The following is a 23,640-nucleotide window of genomic DNA, read 5'->3' as shown; positions in this document are numbered from 1 at the left end:
GTCCCTACCTCCATCCCTCTCTCCCTCCCTCCCTACCTCCATCCCTCCCTGCCTCCATTGATCTGTCCCTACCTCCATCCCTCCCTCCCTCCCTACCTCCATCCCTACCTCCCTCCCTACCTCCATCCCTCCCTACCTCCATTGATCTGTCCCTACCTCCATCCCTCTCTCCCTACCTCCCTCCCGAACTCCATCCCTCCCTACCTCCATCCCTCCCTACCGCCATTGATCTGTGCCTACCTCCATCCCTCTCTCCCTCCCTCCCTCCATCCCTCCCTACCTCCATTGATCTGTCCCTACCTCCATCCCTCTCTCCCTCCCTCCCTACCTCCATTGATCTGTCCCTACCTCCATCCCTCCCTACCTCCCTCCCTCCCTACCTCCATCCCTACCTCCCTCCCTACCTCCATCCCTCCCTACCTCCATTGATCTGTGCCTACCTCCATCCCTCTCTCCCTCCCTCCCTCCCTACCTCCATCCCTCCCTACCTCCATTGATCTGTCCCTACCTCCATCCCTCTCTCCCTCCCTCCCTACCTCCATCCCTCCCTACCTCCATCCCTCCCTACCTCCATTGATCTGTCCCTACCTCCATCCCTCCCTACCTCCATTGATCTGTCCCTACCTCCATCCCTCTCTCCCTCCCTCCCTACCTCCATCCCTCCCTACCTCCATTGATCTGTCCCTACCTCCATCCCTCTCTCCCTCCCTCCCTACCTCCATCCCTCCCTACCTCCATTGATCTGTCCCTACCTCCATCCCTCCCTACCTCCATCCCTCTCTCCCTCCCTCCCTACCTCCATCCCTCCCTACCACCATTAATCTGTCCCTACCTCCATCCCTCCCTACCTCCATTAATCTGTCCCTACCTCCATCCCTCCCTACCTCCATTAATCTGTCCCTACCTCCATCCCTCCCTACCTCCATTAATCTGTCCCTACCTCCATCCCTCCCTACCTCCATGAATCTGTCCCTACCTCCATCCCTCCCTACCTCCATTAATCTGTCCCTACCTCCATCCCTCCCTACCTCCATTAATCTGTCCCTACCTCCATCCCTCCCTACCTCCATTAATCTGTCCCTACCTCCATCCCTCCCTACCTCCATTAATCTGTCCCTACCTCCATTAATCTGTCCCTACCTCCATCCCTCCCTACCTCCATTAATCTGTCCCTACCTCTATCCCTCCCGCAACGGCACCTGCTCCTTTTGTTCTTTCCTTGAAAGAGCCACTGGATTCCAAAATAATTACATAAGTTTGTGTTTTTGAAGGGCCCTTTATTTTTGGCCGAATGGTTAGGGAGCGCGAGGGGACAGTTGTTTCCAAATACTGGCTGGAGAATAGCTAGCTATACTTCACCTAGTTGTTGTGGTGTTGTGAGGCTTTTTGTTCAGCTTGTAAAGTTGTGCCTCTGTATCTCCACAGTCACAACACCAAGACCACTACCTGGCTGGACCCCAGGCTGGCCAAGAAGGCCAAGCCCCCGGAGAGGTGTGAGGATGGAGGTGAGAATCTCACACACACACACACACACCGCGTTCTCATACACAGACGGTGTAGTAGCACTTATCTTTCTTACACAAGCATCTTGTAGCAATATTTCACTCACATGCACTCATTCACCCTCACTACTCTCTCTCACTCACACACATATTACTGTCCACGGTCTGAATACACCACATTAAGCATACTGTAATTATGAGTGGAGACCCCCTATGCCACTTAAGTTTGTGACCTACAGTATAGACAAACACACATACACACAGACAGTAAACCACTAAGCAGGACCCAGCCTGCCCCTGTCCCTAATGGCTTGTGGGAGACCTGCGTAGAGCTCATCAGCGCTGTATCTCTGAAAAGGCAATTCCACAGTCTCCTCTTGCGTGAAGCACTCTTTTCCCCTGCATGTGTTCGTCACAGGACAGCACACACTCCAGATTCCACTTACACACCGCTGGGAAAAGACAAGACATTTTTTTCAGCATGGGCATAACAACTACACATTTCCTTGCTTCCATTTCCTTGCTTCCAACTACACGTTCTCTCTCACTCTCCCCTCTCTCTCTCACTCTCTCAATTCAAGGGCTTTATTGGCATGGAAAAGTGAAGTAGATAATAAACAAAAGTGAAATAAACAATAGAAATTAACAGTAAACATTATACTCACAGAAGTTCCTAAAGAGTAAAGACATTTCAAATGTCATATTATGTCTATATACAGTGTTGTAACAATGTGCAAATAGTTAATGAAAATAAATAAACATAAATATGGGTTGTATTTACAGTGGTGTTTGTTCGTCACTGGTTGCCCTTTTCTTGTGGCAACAGGTCACAAATGTTGCTGCTGTGATGGCACACTGTCGTATTTCACCCAGTAGATATGGGAGTTTATCAAAATTGGGTTTGTTTTTGAATTCTTTGAGGATCTGTATAATCTGAAGGAAATATGTCTCTAATATGGTCATACATTTGGCAGGAGGTTAGGAAGTGCAGCTCAGTTTCCACCTCATTTTGTGGGCAGTGTGTACAACGCCTGTCCTCTCTTGAGAGCCATGTCTGCCTAGAGCAGCCTTTCTCAATAGCAAGGCTATGCTTACTGAGTCTGTACATAGTCAAAGCTTTCCTTAAATTTGGGTCAGTCACAGTGGTCAGGTATTCTGCAACTCTCTCTGTCTGTCTCTGTGTCTCTCTTTGTCTATCGCTTTCTCTTTCACTCCCTCCCTCTCCCCCTCTCGACCTTTCCCCTCTCTGTCTCTCCCTCTCCCCCTCTCTCCTCTCGCTCTCCCTCTCCCCTCTCTGTTTCTCCCCTCTCTGTCTCTCCCTCTCCCCCTTTCCCCTCTGTCTCTCCCTCTCCCCCTTCCCCCTCTCTGTCTCTCCCCTCTCTGTCTCTCCCCCTTTCCCCTCTCTGTTTCTCCCCTCTCTGTCTCTCCCTCTCCCCCTTCCCCCTCTCTGTCTCTCCCTCTCCCCCTTCCCCCTCTCTGTCTCTCCCCTCTCCCCCTTCCCCCTCTCTGTCTCTCCCCTCTCTGTCTCTCCCCCTTTCCCCTCTCTGTCTCTCCCCTCTGTGTCTCTCCCTCTCCCCCTCTCCTCCTCTCCCCTCTCCTCCTCTCCCCTCTCTGTCTCTCCCTCTCCCCCTCTCCCCTCTCTGTCTCTCCCTCTCCCCCTTTCCCCTCTCTGTCTCTTCCTCTCCCCCTTTCCCCTCTCTCTCTCCCTCTCCCCCTCTCCCCTCTCTCTCTCCCTCTCTGTCTCTCCCCTCTCTGTCTCCCCCTCTCCCCTCTCTGTCTCTCTCTCCCCCCTTCCCTTTACATCTGTGTGTCTCATTGTGTGTGTAGATGATGTACCAGTTGCTCCAGAGCTGTAGCAGCACAATGATTTGCATCTGCTTCTGTCTGTCTCTTGCCTGCAGAACTTCCGTATGGCTGGGAAAAGATTGAGGACCCGCAGTATGGAATCTACTACGTGGAGTACGTACACCTCTCCTGATAGTTGTGGTGATACAGGAAGTAGTGGCATGGTTATTATTTGATAATAACAAGTGTTTGTTTCATGAGATGGGATGAGCTGGGATTTCTGTTGAAGTCATTAAGAGATGCTGGACAGGCAGACCTGCGCTTGTGATGCTGTCACTGCCTCGCCTCACTGAGAAATGCACACTGGCACACAGTTCACCCAGCATGGATTCCCATGGGAGTAGCAGGAAGGAGAATTCTGTCTTTTTGTTTTGAATGAATACAGTAAAACACAATGGATCATTATGTTCTAACTAAAGTAGAGAACAAGTCATGGCAATCAGAAGAACATAGAGGACTGAGCACACTCAGTCACGGAGGAGTGCTTCTGTTCCTTGATTGGATAGTGAGGATAACTCTCAGCATGACTCATGCCCAACAAGAGCACAAACAGTACTTTTCTTCAAATCACACATCCACACACTGGCACACATACAAATTAACACACGTATAGGACTGCGGGAAAATATTTTGTGTTGAGGTGTTGTCAACAGGGAGCGTATTTTTCTCCGCTCTGCTGAAGTTTTAATTTTTGATTTATCAGGGGAACACACACACACAGGCTGGCAATTGGCACACACAGCACACACACTGTCACACATACACACACTCCGCATATGCATGTGATTCAACGAGCAGAGCAGGAGTGGCATCCCTTCCAAAAAAACCTGAGTAACGACTGGGGCTGAGCTACAACTGTTAAAGCACAGGCGCATTATGCAGATCAGTTGCTTTCCTTGCTTTACATTCAACCTGGGGGCTCATCTCACAAAGGGCTGGCCTGGGAATCTACAGCGCTACAGGGAACAGGAGGCACACAGACTGCTTTACTGATCCTAGGTCAATCAGATGTGGCCGTTGTGGGCAGGATATATATCTTGGGTATATGGTTATTCCACTGATCTTAGGTCAGTGGTTATACGTGTCAACAGTACTGCAGTGTCATTTCCTTTGTCGTTTACAGATGAGAAAGTGCTGTGTTGGTGTGTCGCTGATTAGAATATGATCACTGTGATGTAATATAAGCTTGGTACCAGAGGTTTGCAATGACTGGATAGTGCTCTGGGACGTCACTAGACTGTAATGTGTAAGGGTACTGTGAAACTGTTTTGACTTTTGGTCACGACACAAACCATTGAAGAAAGCGGCTCCAGAGAGATTAAAGATTACTTGGATTTTGTGTTGCTGCCAAATGAAGAGATCCAGATAACTGTGTGTCATAGGAGGAGAAGGAAAACATTGAAATAAGGCTATGAAATCATGTAAGCCTCACTCTCTTTTGGTCGGTTTCACCTTCTCTAAGATTTATGAAGTGTGTATTAGTCCTCGCTTGAGGTTGTATTTCTTTGGTTTTTATACAGTATGTAGAGTAGCACTGTGCATGTGTGCTGTATACTGATCACTCCAGTGAGTGTTCTGTCTTGTCCCTTGTCTCTGTGCTGTATACTGATCTCTCCAGTGAGTGTTCTGTCTTGTCCCTTGTCTCTGTGCTGTATACTGATCTCTCCAGTGAGTGTTCTGTCTTGTCCCTTGTCTCTGTGCTGTATACTGATCTCTCCAGTGAGTGTTCTGTCTTGTCCCTTGTCTCTGTGCTGTATACTGATCTCTCCAGTGAGTGTTCTGTCTTGTCCCTTGTCTCTGTGCTGTATACTGATCTCTCCAGTGAGTGTTCTGTCTTGTCCCTTGTCTCTGTGCTGTATACTGATCTCTCCAGTGAGTGTTCTGTCTTGTCCCTTGTCTCTGTGCTGTATACTGATCTCTCCAGTGAGTGTTCTGTCTTGTCCCTTGTCTCTGTGCTGTATACTGATCTCTCCAGTGAGTGTTCTGTCTTGTCCCTTGTCTCTGTGCTGTATACTGATCTCTCCAGTGAGTGTTCTGTCTTGTCCTTTGTCTCTGTGCTGTATACTGATCTCTCCAGTGAGTGTTCTGTCTTGTCTCTGTGCTGTAGCCATATCAATCAGAAGACCCAGTTTGAGAACCCAGTCCTGGAAGCCAAGAGGAAGCTGAGCCTGGACACCCCCTCCCCTGGCCTGCAGGGGGTTAACACACCCTCAGGTAATACCTCTCTGCCAGCCCACGGTCACCATAGATTCAATTGAAAACTGATCATTGTCATGGTCACTAACTAGTATACCACTTATTATGAAGCAGTGTGTTTAATTGATTGGACATATTAAATGAATGGGTGTTTAATTGGGCATGCATTCTGTATGCTAGTGTCTATTGGAACAGAGCCTAAAGCCAGAATGTCAGAATAGTTCTTAATCAGATCCCCTTAGCTTAGAGACCATGTCAGTGTAGACGCCAAATACACGACATGCCACTTGGACCACTTGTCATTGTAGTGTCTACTGTCTAAAGATAATCATGACAGTTGCAGCCAGTGAGGGCAGTACCAAGTGGCCATCGTAACAATGGTATTAAAATGGTACTAATGGATAGTAACCACTTTACTTCAAATGGATTTTGACAAGTATGTTGTGAAGTGGAGAAGGCACTCGTTTTGCTCACAGCTCGCTTGCACAAAAAGCTTTTGTCTGTCCCTGTCACTCATCGCTTCAAACACTTCACACTGCCGAGGGAGAGATGCAAGAGAGTCATGAGACGAAGTGATCTAGAGAAAGAGCGAGTCATGAGACAGAGAAGAGGAAGAGCGAGTCATGAGACAGAGAAGAAAAAGAGAGTCATGAGATAGAGAAGAGAGAGAGAGAGAGAGAATCATGAGAGAGACAGAGAAGAGAGAGAGAGAGAATCATGAGAGAGACAGAGAAGAGAGAGAGAGAATCATGAGAGAGACAGAGAAGAGAGAGAGCGAGTCATGAGACAGAGAAGAGAAAGAGAGTCATGAGACGAAGTGAGCGAGAGAAAGAGCGAGTCATGAGACAGAAGAAAAAGAGAGTCATGAGACAGAAGAGGAAGAGCGAGTCATGAGACAGAAGAAAAACAGAGAGTCATGAGATAGAGAAGAGAGAGTCGTGAGAGAGACAGAGAAGAGAGAGAGCGAGAGTCATGAGAGTGGCAGAGAAGAGAAAGGGAGAGTCATGAGACAGAGAAGAGAGAGAGAGAGTCATGAGAGAGACAGAGAAGAGAGAGAGCGAGAGTCATGAGAGAGACAGAGAAGAGAAAGAGAGAGTCATGAGAGAGACAGAGAAGAGAGAGAGGGAGTCATGAGAAAGAGAAGAGAGAGAGCGAGAGTCATGATATACAAAGAGAGAGAGCAAGAGTCATGAGAGAGACAGAGGAGAGAGAGTCATGAGAGAGACAGAGAAGAGAGAGAGCGAGAGTCATGAGAGAGACAGAGAAGAGAGAGAGAGTCATGAGAGAGACAGAGAAGAGAGAGAGAGTCATGAGAGAGACAGAGAAGAGAGAGACAGAGAAGAGAGAGAGCAAGAGTCATGAGAGAGACAGAGAAGAGCGAGAGTCATGAGAGAGACAGAGGAGAGAGAGACAGAGGAGAGAGAGAGCGAGAGTCATGAGAGACAAAGAGAGAGAGCAAGAGTCATGAGAGAGACAGAGGAGAGAGAGTCATGAGAGAGACAGAGAAGAGAAAGTGAGAGTCATGAGAGAGTCAGAGAAGAGAGAGTGAGAGTCATGAGAGAGACAGAGAAGAGAGAGAGCGAGAGTTATGAGAGAGACAGAGAAGAGAGAGTGAGAGTCATGAGAGAGACAGAGAAGAGAGAGTGAGAGTCATGAGAGAAACAGAGAAGAGAGAGAGCGAGAGTTATGAGAGAGACAGAGAAGAGAGAGTGAGAGTCATGAGAGAGACAGAGAAGAGAGAGAGTCATGAGAGAGACAGAGAAGAGAGAGAGCGAGAGTTATGAGAGAGACAGAGAAGAGAGAGAGTCATGAGAGAGACAGAGAAGAGAGAGAGTCATGAGAGAGACAGAGAAGAGAGAGAGTCATGAGAGAGACAGAGAAGAGAGAGAGTCATGAGAGAGACAGAGAAGAGAGAGAGTCATGAGAGAGACAGAGAAGAGTGTGTTGGACATAGAAAGTTTTCTTAATCGTGGTAGTTTGGTGTCAATGGATTGACAGATCAATTAGAATGTAGTAGTTGTAAATTACATAATGATTGACTCATCCTCTCAGGACCACTTCCTCTAAGTAATGTCACCGAGACATTCTGTACTCTAACCACACTGTTAGTCAGCATTCAGCTCTGATTAAAATCACATTTTATTGGTCACATCCATGTGTGTAGCTATTGCGGGTGTAGTGAAATGCTTGTGCTTCTAGCTCTGACAGTGCAGTAATATCTAACAAGGAATATCTAACAAATTACACAACAAAAACCCAATACACACAAATCTAAGTAGGAAGTAATTAAGACTATATACATATGGATGAACGATGTCAGAGTGGAACTGACTAAGATACAGTAGAATAGCATAGAATACAGTATATACATATGAGATGAGTAATGCAAGATATGTAAACAGTATTACGTGAATGAGATACCATAGAATAGTATAGAAAACAGTATATACAGTGCCTTGCGAAAGTATTCGGCCCCCTTGAACTTTGCGACCTTTTGCCACATTTCTGGCTTCAAACATAAAGATATAAAACTGTATTTTTTTGTGAAGAATCAACAACAAGTGGGACACAATCATGAAGTGGAACGACATTTATTGGATATTTCAAACTTTTTTAACAAATCAAAAACTGAAAACTTGGGCGTGCAAAATTATTCAGCCCCTTTACTTTCAGTGCAGCAAACTCTCTCCAGAAGTTCATTGAGGATCTCTGAATGATCCAAAGTTGACCTAAATGACTAATGATGATAAATACAATCCACCTGTGTGTAATCAAGTCTCCGTATAAATGCACCTGCACTGTGATAGTCTCAGAGGTCCGTTAAAAGCGCAGAGAGCATCATGAAGAACAATTTTTCAGTTTTTGATTTGTTAAAAAAGTTTGAAATATCGAATAAATGTCGTTCCACTTCATGATTGTGTCCCACTTGTTGTTGATTCTTCACAAAAAAATACAGTTTTATATCTTTATGTTTGAAGCCTGAAATGTGGCAAAAGGTCGCAAAGTTCAAGGGGGCCGAATACTTACGCAAGGCACTGTACAGTTGAAGTCAGGAGTTTACATACACCTTAGCCAAAACACATTTAAACTCATTTAAAAGTTTTTCACAATTCCTGACATTTAATCCTAGTAAAAAATCCCTGTCTTAGTTCACTTAGAATGACCACTTTATTTTAAGAATGTGAAATGTCAGAATAATAATAGAGAGAATTATTTATTTCAGCTTTTATTTCTTTCATCACATTCCCAGTGGGTCAGAAGTTTACATACACTCAATTAGTATTTGGTAGCATTACCTTTAAATTGTTGAACTTGGGTCAAATGATTCGGGTAGCCTTCCACAAGCTTCCCACAATAACTTGGGTGAATATTGGTGTCACGCCCTGACCTTAGAGAGCCGTTTTATGTATCTTTTTGGTTAGGTCAGGGTGTGATGTGGGGTGGCATTCTATGTTTTGTTTTTCTATGATTTTGTATTTCTATGTTTTGGCCGGGTATGGTTCTCAATCAGGGACAGCTGTCTATCGTTGTCTCTGATTGGGAACCATACTTAGGTAGCCCTTTCCATCCTTTCAGTATGGGAAGTTAACTTTGTTTGTGGCACATAGCCCTTAAGCTTCACGGTTGGTTTTGTATTGTTTATTGTTTTTGTTGGCATCATCCTAATAAAAAGGAAAATGTACACTGCGCTTTGGTCTACTTCTTTCAACGGCCGTGACAGAACGTCCCACCACCAAAGGACCAAGCAGCGTGGTAAAGAGGACTCCTGGACATGGGAGGAGATCCTGGACAGTAAGTGACCCTGGAGGCAGGCTGGGGAGTATCGCCGTCCACAGGAGGAGATAACGGCAGCGAAGTAGGAGCGGCGGCGATATGAGGAGGCACGTCAGCGAAGCAGGCACGAGAGGCAGCCCCCAAATAGTTTTTGGGGGGGAGCACATGGGGAGTCTGGCTGAGTCAGGTTGGAGACCTGAGCCAACTCCCCGTGCTTACCGTGGCGAGCGTTGAACTGATCAGGCACCGTGTTATGAGGTGGAGCGCAGTGTCTCCAGTGCGCGTTCACAGCCCGGTGCGCTACATCCCAGCTCCCCGCATCTGCCGGGCTAGGGTGAGCATTCAGCCAGGACAGATGGTGCCGGCTCAGCGCGCCTGGTCTCCAGTGCGTCTCTTCGGCCCAGGATATCCTGTGCCGGCTCTGCGCACTGTGTCTCCTGTACATCTGCACAGCCCAGTGAGTCCTGTGCCAGCACCCCGCATTTGCAGGGCGAAGATAACGACCCAGCCAGGACGGGTTGTGCAGGCTCTAAGCTAGAGACCTCCAGTGCGCCTCCACGACCCAATGTATCCGGTGCCTCGGCCAAGGACAAAGCCTCCTGTATGCCTCCCCAGCCTGGTGAGTCCTGTGCCTGCTCCCAGAGCCAGGCCTCCTGTGTGTCTCTCCACTCCAGTGATGATCCATGGCAAGAAGCCTCCAGTGATGATCCATGGCAAGAAGCATCCAGTGATGATCCATGGCATGAAGCCTCCAGTGATGATCCATGACAAAAAGCCTCCAGTGATGATCCATGGCAAGAAGCCTCCAGTGATGATCCATGGCAAGAAGCATCCAGTGATGATCCATGGCATGAAGCCTCCAGTGATGATCCATGACAAAAATCCTCCAGTGATGATCCATGGCAAGAAGCCTCCAGTGATGATCCATGGCACGAAGCCTCCAGTGAGGAGTCATGGCACATGGGTACTGTCACGCCCTGACCTTAGAGAGCCGTGACTCCAACATAAGTGTATGTAAACTTCCGACTTCAACTGTATGAAATGAGTAATGCCAGATATGTAAACATTATTAAAGTGACTAGTGTTCCATTCCTTAAAGTGGCCAGTGATTTATAGTCTATACCTATATGCAGCAGCATCTAATGTGCTAGTAATGGCTGTTTAACAGTCTGATGGCCTTGAGATAGAAGCTATTTTTCAGTCTTTTGGTCCCAGCTTTGATGCACCTGTATTGACCTCGCCTTCTGGATGAATTGGGGTGAATAGGCAGTGGCTCGGATAGTTGATGTCCTTGATGATCTTTTTGGCCTTCCTGCGACATCGGGTGATGTAGGTGTACTGGAGGGGCGGGTAGTTTGCCCCCGGTGATGCGTAAAAGTTTGTGGGTTTTAGGTGACAAGACAAATTTATTTCGCCTCCTGAGGTTGAAGAGGCTCTGTTGCGCCTTCTTCACCACTCTGTCTGTGTTGTTGGTCCATTTAAGTTTGTCAGTGATGTGTACACCAATGAACTTAAAGCTGTGCACCCTCTGCTGTTTCCTGAAGTCCACGATCATCTCCTTTGTTTTGTTGACGTTGAGTGAGAGGTTGTTTTCCAGGCACCACAATCCCAGAGCCCTCACCTCCTCCCTGTAAGCTGTCTAGGGCTGTCTTGTTTTGAGTGAGCGTGGTTTTCAGTGAGTCTCTTATGTTCAATAAGTCTGTAAGGATATTAATGAATCAATCAATGGAATGTATGTATAAAGCCCTTTTTACATCAGCAGTTTTCACAAGTCCTCTTCTGGCTGTGTTGGGTGGAGATTACAAGAGTACATGGCCATTGAGGCCAGCGCGTTCTTCAAGATGTTCAACCATTCATAGATGAGCAGGGTCCAATAATAATCACAGTGATTGTAGAGGGTGCAACAGGTCAGCACCTCAGGTGTAAATTGTGGGAGGGAGATGACCAGGTGGACTGGGACAGCCAGGAGTCGTCAGGCCAGGTAGTCCTGAGGCATGGCCTCCAGCTGTTTGTTTAGAAATTGTATGGACAATAAAGAAGCCTGTGTCTTGTGACTGTAGTGTACATGTAGGTATGTACAGCAAGACCAAATTGGAGAGATGGGTATGAGCATGTCCAGGTAATGTTTTGTAGTTTAACAGTAAAATCATGAAATCAGCCCTAGCCTTGACAGGAAGCTAGTGTAGTGGCTAGAGTAATATTATCTGGAGTAATATGATAAACATTTTGGGCTCTAGTCAAGAATTTAGCAGACGTATTTAGCACTAACTGAAGTTTATTTAGTGCCTTATCCAGGTAGCCGAAGAGTAGAGCATTACAGAAATCTAATCTTGAAGTGACAAAAGCAGGGATTATCTTTTCTGCATCATTTTTGGACAAAACATTTCTGATTTATGCAATGTTACGAAGATGGAAAAAAGCAGCTCTTTAAATATTTTTTATACATTCGTCAAAAGACAAATCAAGGTCCAGAGTAATGCCGAGGTCCTTCAGTTTTGTTTGACTACTGTACACCATTGAGATTCATTGTCAGATTCGACAGCAGATCTCTTTGTTTCTTAGGTCGTAGAATTAGCATCTCTGTTTTATATAGTTTAAAAGATAAATATATGCCTGCATCCACTTTCTCATGTTTGAATCACAGGCTTTCAGGTTTGGCAATTTTGGGGCTTCATCTACGTGTAGACCAATTAGGGTTTAAAATCTCTCCAAAAGAATGTGGTGATCGATGGTGTCGAAAGCGGCACTAAGGTCTAAGAGCACGAGGACAGACGCCGGGGCTTGGTCTGACGCCATTAACACGTCATTTACCACCTTCACGAGTGCGGTCTCAGTACTATGGTGGGGTCTTAAAACAGGCTGGAGCGTTTTGTATACATTATTTGTCTTCAGGAAGGCAGCGAGTTACTGAGCAACAGCTTTTTATAAAATGTTTGCGCTGAATGGGAGATTTGATATAGGCCTATATCTTTTTAAATAATCTGTGTCAAGATTTGGCTTTTTTAGGAGAGGCTTTATTTACTGCCGCGTTTAGTGAGTTTGGTACACATCTGGAGGATAGGGAGCCGTTTATTATGTTCAACATAGGAGGGCCAAGGCCTCCCGGGTGGCGCAGTGGTTAAGGGCGCTGTACTGCATCGCCAGCTGTGCCATCAGAGACTCTGGGTTTTTCGCCCAGGCTCTGTCGTAACCGGCCGCGACCGGGAGGCCCATGGGGCGACGCACAATTGGCTTAGCGTCATCCGGGTTAGGGAGGGGTTGGCCGGTAGGGATGTCAAATCAAATCAAATTTTATTTGTCACATACACATGGTTAGCAGATGTTAATGCGAGTGTAGCGAAATGCTTGTGCTTCTAGTTCCGACAATGCAGTAATAACCAACAAGTAATCTAACTAACAATTCCAAAACTACTGTCTTATACACAGTGTAAGGGGATAAAGAATATGTACATAAGGATATATGAATGAGTGATGGTACAGAGCAGCATAGGCAAGATACAGTAGATGGTATCGAGTACAGTATATACATATGAGATGAGTATGTAAACAAAGTGGCATAGTTAAAGTGGCTAGTGATACATGTATTACATAAGGATGCAGTCGATGATATAGAGTACAGTATATACGTATGCATATGAGATGAATAATGTAGGGTAAGTAACATTATATAAGGTAGCATTGTTTAAAGTGGCTAGTGATATATTTACATAATTTCCCATCAATTCCCATTATTAACGTGGCTGGAGTTGAGTCAGTGTCAGTGTCAGTGTGTTGGCAGCAGCCACTCAATGTTAGTGGTGGCTGTTTAACAGTCTGATGGCCTTGAGATAGAAGCTGTTTTTCAGTCTCTCGGTCCCAGCTTTGATGCACCTGTACTGACCTCGCCTTCTGGATGATAGCGGGGTGAACAGGCAGTGGCTCGGGTGGTTGATGTCCTTGATGATCTTTATGGCCTTCCTGTAACACCGGGTGGTGTAGGTGTCCTGGAGGGCAGGTAGTTTGCCCCCGGTGATGCGTTGTGTAGACCTCACTACCCTCTGGAGAGCCTTACGGTTGTGGGCGGAGCAGTTGCCGTACCAGGCAGTGATACAGCCCGCCAGGATGCTCTCGATTGTGCATCTGTAGAAGTTTTTGAGTGCTTTTGGTGACAAGCCAAATTTCTTCAGCCTCCTGAGGTTGAAGAGGCGCTGCTGCGCCTTCTTCACGATGCTGTCTGTGTGAGTGGACCAATTCAGTTTGTCTGTGATGTGTATGCCGAGGAACTTAAAACTTGCTACTCTCTCCACTACTGTTCCATCGATGTGGATAGGGGGGTGTTCCCTCTGCTGTTTCCTGAAGTCCACAATCATCTCCTTAGTTTTGTTGACGTTGAGTGTGAGGTTATTTTCCTGACACCACACTCCGAGGGCCCTCACCTCCTCCCTGTAGGCCGTCTCGTCGTTGTTGGTAATCAAGCCTACCACTGTTGTGTCGTCCGCAAACTTGATGATTGAGTTGGAGGCGTGCGTGGCCACGCAGTCGTGGGTGAACAGGGAGTACAGGAGAGGGCTCAGAACGCACCCTTGTGGGGCCCCAGTGTTGAGAATCAGCGGGGTGGAGATGTTGTTGCCTACCCTCACCACCTGGGGGCGGCCCGTCAGGTACCCAGTTGCACAGTACCCAGTTGCACAGGGCGGGGTCGAGACCCAGGGTCTCGAGCTTGATGACGAGCTTGGAGGGTACTATGGTGTTGAATGCCGAGCTGTAGTCGATGAACAGCATTCTCACATAGGTATTCCTCTTGTCCAGATGGGTTAGGGCAGTGTGCAGTGTGGTTGAGATTGCATCGTCTGTGGACCTATTTGGGCGGTAAGCAAATTGGAGTGGGTCTAGGGTGTCAGGTAGGGTGGAGGTGATATGGTCCTTGACTAGTCTCTCAAAGCACTTCATGATGACGGAAGTGAGTGCTACGGGGTGGTAGTCGTTTAGCTCAGTTACCTTAGCTTTCTTGGGAACAGGAACAATGGTGGCCCTCTTGAAGCATGTGGGAACAGCAGACTGGTATAGGGATTGATTGAATATGTCCGTAAACACACCGGCCAGCTGGTCTGCGCATGCTCTGAGGCGCGGCTGGCGATGCCGTCTGGGCCTGCAGCCTTGCGAGGGTTAACACGTTTAAATGTCTTACTCACCTCGGCTGCAGTGAAGGAGAGTCTGCATGTTTTCGTTGCAGGCCGTGTCAGTGGCACTGTATTGTCCTCAAAGCGGGCAAAAAAGTTATTTAGTCTGCCTGGGAGCAAGACATCCTGGTCCGTGACTGGATTTCTTCTTGTAGTCCGTGATTGACTGTAGACCCTGCCACATGCCTCTTGTGTCTGAGCCGTTGAATTGAGATTCTACTTTGTCTCTGTACTGACGCTTAGCTTGTTTGATAGCCTTGCGGAGGGAATAGCTGCACTGTTTGTATTCGGTCATGTTACCAGTCACCTTGCCCTGATTAAAAGCAGTAGTTCGCGCTTTCAGTTTCACGCGAATGCTGCCATCAATCCACGGTTAGGGAATGTTTTAATCGTTGCTATGGGAACGACATCTTCAACGCACGTTCTAATGAACTCGCACACCGAATCAGCGTATTCGTCAATATTGTTATCTGACGCAATATGAAACATATCCCAGTCCACGTGATGGAAGCAGTCTTGGAGTGTGGAGTCAGCTTGGTCGGACCAGCGTTGGACAGACCTCAGCGTGGGAGCCTCTTGTTTTAGTTTCTGTCTGTAGGCAGGGATCAACAAAATGGAGTCGTGGTCAGCTTTTCCGAAAGGAGGGCGGGGCAGGGCCTTATATGCGTCGCGGAAGTTAGAGTAACAATGATCCAAGGTTTTTCCACCCCTGGTTGCGCAATCGATGTGCTGATAAAATTTAGGGAGTCTTGTTTTCAGATTAGCCTTGTTAAAATCCCCAGCTACAATGAATGCAGCCTCCGGATAAATGGATTCCAGTTTGCAAAGAGTCAAATAAAGTTTGTTCAGAGCCATCGATGTGTCTGCTTGGGGGGGATATATACGGCTGTGATTATAATCGAAGAGAATTCTCTTGGTAGATAATGCGGTCTACGTTTGATTGTGAGGAATTCTAAATCAGGTGAACAGAAGGATTTGAGTTCCTGTATGTTTCTTTCATCACACCATGTCTCGTTAGCCATAAGGCATACGCCCCCGCCCCTCTTCTTACCAGAAAGATGTTTGTTTCTGTCGGCGCGATGCGTGGAGAAACCCGCTGGCTGCACCGCCTCCGATAGCGTCTCTCCAGTGAGCCATGTTTCCGTGAAGCAAAGAACGTTACAGTCTCTGATGTCCCTCTGGAATGCTACCCTTGCTCGGATTTCATCAACCTTGTTGTCAAGAGACTGGACATTGGCGAGAAGAATGCTAGGGAGTGGTGCACGATGTGCCCGTCTCCGGAGTCTGACCAGAAGACCGCCTCGTTTCCCTCTTTTTCAGAGTCGTTTTTTTGGGTCGCTGCATGGGATCCATTCTGTTGTCCTGTTTGAGAGGCAGAACACAGGATCCGCTTCGCGAAAAACATATTCTTGGTCGTACTGATGGTGAGTTGATGCTGATCTTATATTCAGTAGTTCTTCTCGACTGTATGTAATGAAACCTAGGATGACCTGGGGTACTAATGTAAGAAATAACACGTAAAAAAAACAAAAAAACTGCATAGTTTCCTAGGAACGTGAAGCGAGGCGGCCATCTCTGTCAGCGCCGGAAGTACTATGTCCTTGTCTCATCGCGCACCAGCGACTCCTGTGGCAGGTCGGGCGCAGTGCTCGCTAACCAAGGTTGCCAGGTGCACGGTGTTTCCTCCGACACATTGGTGCGGCTAGCTTCCGGGTTGGATACGCGCTGTGTTAAGAAGCAGTGGTTGGGTGGGTTGTGTATCGGATGACGCATGACTTTCAACCTTAGTCTCTCCCGAGCCCGTACGGGAGTTGTAGCGATGAGACAAGATAGTAGCTACTAAAAACAATTGGACACCACGAAATTGGGGAGAAAAAGGGGTAAAAGTAAAAAAATATATTAAAAAATTAAAAACATAGGAGGGCCAAGCACAGGAAGTAGCTATTTCAGTAGTTTAGTAGGAATAGGGTCCAGAAGACAGATGGAAGGTTTAGAGGCCATGACTGTTTTTGTGAATGTGTAGAGAGATACAGGATTTTAAAAAACTTGAGCGTCTTCATTGAGCTGAGGTCCTGGCAGTTCTGTGCAGTCTCAGGACAACTGAGTTTTGGAGAGGAGGAGTCCATCATTTTTCTAATGATCATGATATTTTTGCCGAAACAGTTTATGAATATCGTCACTGCTGAAGTGAAGGCCATCTTCACTTGGGGAATCCTGCTTTTTTGAGGCATCACTACAGACCCACTTTAGATCCAAGGCTGTGTCACCACCGACTGTCACCGGAAGTCTCTTGGGGCGGCGACAATTGGCCCAGCATCATCCTGGTTTAGGGGGGGGGGGGCTTTACATGGCTCATTGCGCTCTCTGGAGCCTATTGGGGTGTTGCAGAGATGAGACAAGATCAGAATTGGATCGCAATTGTATATCACGAAATTGTGGAGACAAATATAAAAATAAAGTTACTGAGTAGACTCCATAGATTTCATGACTAGAACCTCAAAAGACATATTTGCTGTCAAAAATGTTAGCAACACCTCCACCTTTGCGGGATGCACAGGGGGTTTGGTCACTAGTGTAACCAGGAGGAGAGGCCTTATTTAGCTCAGTAAATTCATCACACTTAAGCCATGTTTCAGTCAGGCCAATCACATCAAGTTAATTTGACTATGACTGCCTTGGAAGTGAGGGATCTAACATTAAGTAGTCCCATTTTGAGATGTGAAGTATTATCACAATCTATTTCATTAATGACACACATGGAGGTCTTCATTCCAGCGAGATTGCTTAGGCAAACACCACCATGTTTAGTTTTTCCCGACCTAGATCGAGTAACAGACACAGTCTCAATGTGGAAAACTGAGCTGACTACACTGACTGTGCTAGGGGCAGACTAACAGCCTGCTGCCTGGCCTGCACCTTATCTCATTTTGGAACTAGAGGAGTTAAATCCCTTTCTATGTTGCTAGATCAAATGAGAGCACCCCTCCAACTAGGATGACGTCGTCACTCTTCAGTAGGCCAGGCTTGGTCCTGTTTGTGGGTGAGTCCCAGAAAGATGGACAATTACCTACAAATTCAATCTTTTGGGAAGGACAGAAAACAGTTTTCAACCAGCGATTGAGTTGTTCAAGTCTGCTGCAGAGCTCATCACTCCCCCTAACTCCCTCTAACTGGGATTGATCATCTAGCCATTGATGTTTCTCTGCTGAGACAACTCGGTGATGCCCAGTTGCCCACAGAACAGAATTGAACATGAGTCAGACCAGGTAGTGACAATGGTCTGACCACAGAGGCTCTCACAAAAAGGCCTAGACCCTATCAGCACTACCTCTCTCTGTACCAGCTCTTCCAGACACCCTTCAGGCTGCTATTTTGACTGGTACAGCATTAGCATCCAGAGGCTATTGGAGGGGGAAGCACAGTGTATGTGTGATTTCTACACCACCAGAGACCCCCTCAGAGAGAAGTCTTTAGCCTGGAGGCCCTTACTGCCAAAGGAACCTACTGCGCTGTAGTAGGCTGCCAATGCTGTCCTGGAACAGACCACAATAACCCAAAATAACAGAAACTATTATGTAACCTTAAAACAGCCACTGATTGGGGAAGGATGCATGTTCCTCAGGCTTTGCTCTGTGTCATTCCTGGGGGGTAGGTCCTTGGAGGTGTCTTGTTTTGCATGCTTTGTACAAAATAATCAAATGCAGTACGACAGGATCTTTATGCAGGATCTTTATGCAGTACCAGTCAAAAGTTTGGACACCTACTCATTCAAGGGTTTTTCTTTATTTTCACTATTTTCTACATTGTAGAATAGTAGTGAAGACATCACAACTATGACATAACACATATGGAATTATGTAGTAACCAACAAAGTGTTAAACAATTCAAAATATATTTTATATTTGAGATTCTTCAAAGTAGCCACCCTTTGCCTCGATGACAGCTTTGCACACTCTTGGCATTCTCTCAACCATGATGCAGTCTTGAAGGAATTCCCTCATATGCTGAGGATTTGTTGGCTGCTTTTCCTTCACTCTGCTGTCCAATTCATCCCAAACCATCTTAATTGGGTCGAGGTCGGGTGATTGTGGAGGCCAGGTCATCTGATGCAGTGCTCCATCACTCTCCTTCTTGGTCAAATAGCCCTTACACAGCCTGGATGTGTTTTGGGTCATTGTCCTGTTGAAAAATGAATGATAGTCCCACTAAGCACAAACCAGATGGGATGGCGTATCACTGCAGAAGGCTGTGGTAGCCATGCTGGTTAAGCGTACCTTGAATTCTAAATAAATTACCGGCCAGTGTCACCAGCAAAGCTCCATCACACCTCCTCCTCCATTCTTCACGTTGGGAACCACACATGCGGAGATCCTCTGTTCACCTACTCTACGTCTCACAAAGACACAGCGGTCAACTATGGACTTATCAGACCAAAGGACAGATTTCCACCGGTTTGAATGTCCATTGTATACCACCCCTACCTTGTCACAACACAACTGAATGGCTCAAACGCATTAAGAAGGAAAGAAATTCCACAAATTAACTTTTAACAAGGCACACCTGTTAATTGAAATGCATTCCAAGTGACTACCTCATGAAGCTGGTTGACAGAATGCCAAGAGTGTGCAAAGCTGTCATGAAGTGGCTACTTTAAAGAATCTCAAATATAATATATATTTTGATTTGTTGAACACTTTTTTGCTTACTACATGATTCCATATGTGTTATTTCATTGTTTTGATGCCTTCACTATTATTCTACAATATAGAAAATAGTCAAATGTAAGAAAAACCCTTGAATGAGCAGGTGTGTCCAAACGTTTGACCTGTACTGTAGCTATAACTGGCATGTTCATGTGTCTCCGGCCATGATCAACTGCAATGACCTAACCTGGTGGTCTAAATCAATCATAGTGCAGTATGATATGACGTTAGAATGCCACCAATTACAATTCAGTATGTTGACACATACTGTATGAATATTACAGGAGGTTGTTGGTAAACAAACAGGGTTTGATTGAACAGAGACCCTAGTGTTAGAACCAGATCAACTCAGACCCTCTAGACAGAATAAACACTCTGCTCTATGCACAGCCTATTGGGACCGAACAAGTCCCAGGCTACATCCCAAATTGCACCCTATTCCCTTTATATTACACTCATTTTGACTAGGGCCTATAGGGCTCTTGTCAAATGTAGTGCACTCTAAAGGGAATAGGGTGCCATTTGAGACACGTCCCCAGTTAGTCCAGCTTCTGTCCAGCTAAAAGAGCTTATTTCCCATGGTATAGTTTCCTGGACTGTTCTTTTAACAGATCCTCTAGTTTTTGCCTGAGTGATTCTCTGTTCTGACAGAGCTCTCTACTTTGCTCTCTACACATTCCCCGTGCTTGTTAATGAGTGGTCTGTCTCACAGCGAGCAGAGCAGAGTGGATCGGAGAGATCCCAGAGGGGCGTGCTCCCATGTAGAGTTTTAAACGCTGTTTTGACAAGGCAGACTGACCTCCCTCTCAGTGAAAGAGGCTGCGGTCTGTTGCTATAGTGCTGTAGCTGCATGGGACTGTAATTATCCTGCACTGACAGTCCTCTCTATATGTGATTTTCAAGAATCACAGCGAGCTGCCTGCCTGTCTGAGAAATAGACCAACTCTTTGTGTTACCACGACTTAATCATGACATCGTGGAATATGTCACATGTCATGGTACATACGCATGTTGGCGCATATTCTATGCCCGCACACACACACACACACACATTGAAAGACACATACACATGCATACACACACATACACTGAGCGTACAAAACATTAAGGACACCTTCCTAATATTGAGTTGCACTGCACCTTTTGCTCTCAGAACAGCCTCAATTTGTTGGGGCATGGATTCTACAAGGTCTCAAAAGCGTTCCACAGAAATGCTGGCCCATGTTGACTACAATGCTTCCCACAGTTGTGTCAAGTTGGCTGGATGTCCTCTGGGTCATGGACCGTTCTTGATACACACGGGAAACTGTTGAGTGTGAAAAACCCAGCAGCGTTATCGTTCTTGACACCAAACGGTGTGCCTGTCACCTACTACCATACCCAGTTTGAAGGCGCTTAAATATTTTGTCTTGCCCATTCACCTTCTGAATGGCACACCTACACAATCCATGTCTCAATTGTCAGATGGCTTAAAAATCCTTCTTTAACCTGTCTCCTCCCCTTCATCTACACTGATTGAAGTGGATTTAACAAGTGACGTCAACAAGGGATAATAGGTCAGTCTATGTCAAATCAAATCAAAATGTATTGGTCACATACACATGGTTAGCAGATGTTATTGCAAGTGTAGCGAAATGCTTGTGCTTCTAATTCCGACAGTGCAGCAATATTGAACAAGTAATCTAACAATTCCACAACAACTAGCTAATACACACAAATCTAAGTAAAGGAATGGAATAAGAATATATACATATAAATATATGGATGAGCAATGACAGAGCGGCATATGCAAGATGCCATGGAAAGAGCACGTGTTCCTAATGTCTTGTACACCCAGGGTATATGCTCACACACAAATGGCTCAGTGAAACTGCTGGTATGTGAGAATGTCATGTTAATCACACTCAGCAAATCTAAATCCCATGACACATGACACATGGGGGGTAGTGGAGGAGGACGGGGGGTGTCTATATTTACTCCAATTAAAGAGATTGATGCCCCCCACCCCCCACTATCCATCCCTCAGTGTGTGAAGAATCACTAGAGGAGACACAGCCTATAACTCACCCAATGGAAACCAAGGTCAGACAGGGGCCATGGATATCTCTTTGCTCCCTCTCCCTCCTCTATCGCTGTCAATATCACTCTCCTCTCGATATCTCTGTCCCCCACGCTCTCTGTGCTGATGCAGAGGAAAGGGCGCCCCCCCCCCCCCCCCTCTCTCTGCTGATGCAGAGTTAAGGGCCGCTGTGTCTCAGTCACATGGTGAGAGCCTCCAGCTGCAGTTTGAGGTCAGCTGTCTGTCTGCCTCTATCCCTGCGTTGTGGTGGTTATTCAGGTGGATGTACCCCTGCAGTGTACACACACACACAAATACACACACAGTTTGTCTCCTGGACATTTATTCCCATGCACCATCCTACAGGCATAACATAGCAAATTCAATCTGAAAGTTTATCACATCTCTGTAAGATTTGAAATGTCAAGGTTATATCCAAACGGATTTGTCACACTGCTTTGTGCGTCATGTGTGAGTTCTTTTTTCTTTTTTTTACAGTATGTTTTTTTTCACTGGCAGGCTTAAGTAAAAGAGGAGCATCTCTGTTCACCAGTAGCATAGTTCTTAGTGACAGTGACAGTCTGAGTGACGAGTAGGTGTCAGCTCCCTGCCACCGTGGCGGTAGCCTGCACTGTGACGTTACAGGGGACAGATGCCTAACAGCCTGTGAACTTGCACCTATGTGCATCTCACACACACACACATACACTCTACCTACCATACAAAATAACGATACTTCAGGTGTTCTTTGAAGTTGTCCCATATGGATATATCAGAATAAAATAAGTGTAACGGCATAGACGTGTCACTGTAATCTCTGTCATTATGGATTCTCATTGTGAATTAGCTCAAGCAGCCTAGCCTGGTTTCTCTGTCAGATCAATGGATTAGCGCTAGCAGCTAGCCTAGCATGGTTTCTCTGTCAGATCAATGGATTAGCGCTAGCCGCTAGCCTAGCATGGTTTCTCTGTCAGATCAATGGATTAGCGCTAGCCTAGCCTGGTTTCTCTGTCAGATCAATGGATTAGCGCTAGCAGCTAGCCTAGCATGGTTTCTCTGTCAGATCAATGCAGCTGAACAATAGTGACAGGCCTTGTGATGATAATACGACAAACAAACAAAGAATAGTCACTAATTTGTAAAGTAAAATACTTCAATAGGGCATTAAGGTTTGAGAGCAATTAGCTGAATTACAGTCATAATAATTAGGTATTTGCTTATACAGTACTTCCTCAATTTGCATCTCTCTCTCGTTGTGCTTTTTTTGTATTTAGTTGTCTTTCTCTAAGGTTTTTTTCTTTCTCTTTGCTCTGTTCTCTATCCCTCTCACCCTCTTACTTCCCTCTCCCCTCACTTCCTCTCTCCTTCAGATGAGCCTGTTGTGGGTGTGAGGGGTTTTGTACGGGACCCAGCCCATCTCCAGGGCTCCATTCTGAGGACAAATCTGAGGAAGAGCCCCCAGGGGTTTGGCTTCACCATCATTGGGGGAGACCGCCATGACGAGTTCCTCCAGGTGAAGAACGTGCTCCGAGACGGGCCCGCCGCGCATGACAACAAGATGACCTCTGGTGAGTGTTGTACGCACATGTAAACACACTCTCCCACACACACAGACGTACACATAGATGCTTGTACGCAGGAACGCACGCACACAAACACACACACATCGCACTTGTGCACACAGATCAACAAGGTTCATTTATCATTGTCTGTACACACACGTTTATGGTAACGCCCTGATTTGAAGTGGAGTTATACGCAGTATTTCAGATTTCATACTGAAGGCCTCTTGGCTGTGCTTCTTTACATGCTTATGATTATTACGAACATGCATATCTATAAGTGTGGTCATACAGTATATCTTGGATCACGTACAGTTGAAGTCGGATGTTTACATACACCTTAGCCAAATACATTTAAACTCAGTTTTTCACAATTGCTGACATTTAATCGTAGTAAAAATGATCTGTCTTAGGTCAGTTAGCATCACCACTTTCTTTGAAGAATGTGAAATGTCAGAATAATAGTAGAGAGAATGATTTATTTCATCTTTTATTTCTTTCATCACATTGCCAGTGGGTCAGAAGTTAACATACACTCAATTAGTATTTGGTAGCATTGCCTTTAAATTGTTTAACTTGGGTCAAACATTTCGGGTAGCATTCCACAAGCTTCCCACACTTCCCACATTTAGGGCAGCAGCGTAGCCTAGTGGTTAGAGTGTTGGACTAGTAAGAGGGTGAGAGGTTGCACGATCAAATCCTTGCGCTGACAAGGTACAAATCTGTCATTCTGCCCCTGAACAAGGCAGTTAACCCACTGTTCCTAGGCCATCATTGAAAATAAGAATTCGTTCTTAACTGACTTGCCTAGTTAAATTAAGGTAAAACATAATAAATAAA

The 23,640-nt window shown here is 46.0% G+C and overlaps 1 protein-coding gene across 2 annotated transcripts in view; it reads left to right on the top strand.

Annotated features, from left to right (window-relative positions):
- LOC109907050 (membrane-associated guanylate kinase, WW and PDZ domain-containing protein 3) overlaps positions 1-23,640 on the top strand; it is a 242,719-nt gene that overhangs the window by 191,226 nt on the left and 27,853 nt on the right. For both annotated transcript variants that reach the window (XM_031794498.1, XM_031794499.1), the window contains exons 6-9: positions 1,426-1,505; positions 3,404-3,461; positions 5,455-5,561; positions 22,609-22,806. In XM_031794498.1, coding sequence (XP_031650358.1) covers positions 1,426-1,505; positions 3,404-3,461; positions 5,455-5,561; positions 22,609-22,806 — 443 coding nt within the window. The remainder of the gene's footprint in view (positions 1-1,425; positions 1,506-3,403; positions 3,462-5,454; positions 5,562-22,608; positions 22,807-23,640) is intronic.

This window comes from Oncorhynchus kisutch, linkage group LG17 (genome assembly GCF_002021735.2).
Source record: "Oncorhynchus kisutch isolate 150728-3 linkage group LG17, Okis_V2, whole genome shotgun sequence".
Lineage (NCBI taxonomy): Eukaryota > Metazoa > Chordata > Actinopteri > Salmoniformes > Salmonidae > Oncorhynchus > Oncorhynchus kisutch.
This window is presented reverse-complemented; position numbering and strand designations above follow the sequence as displayed.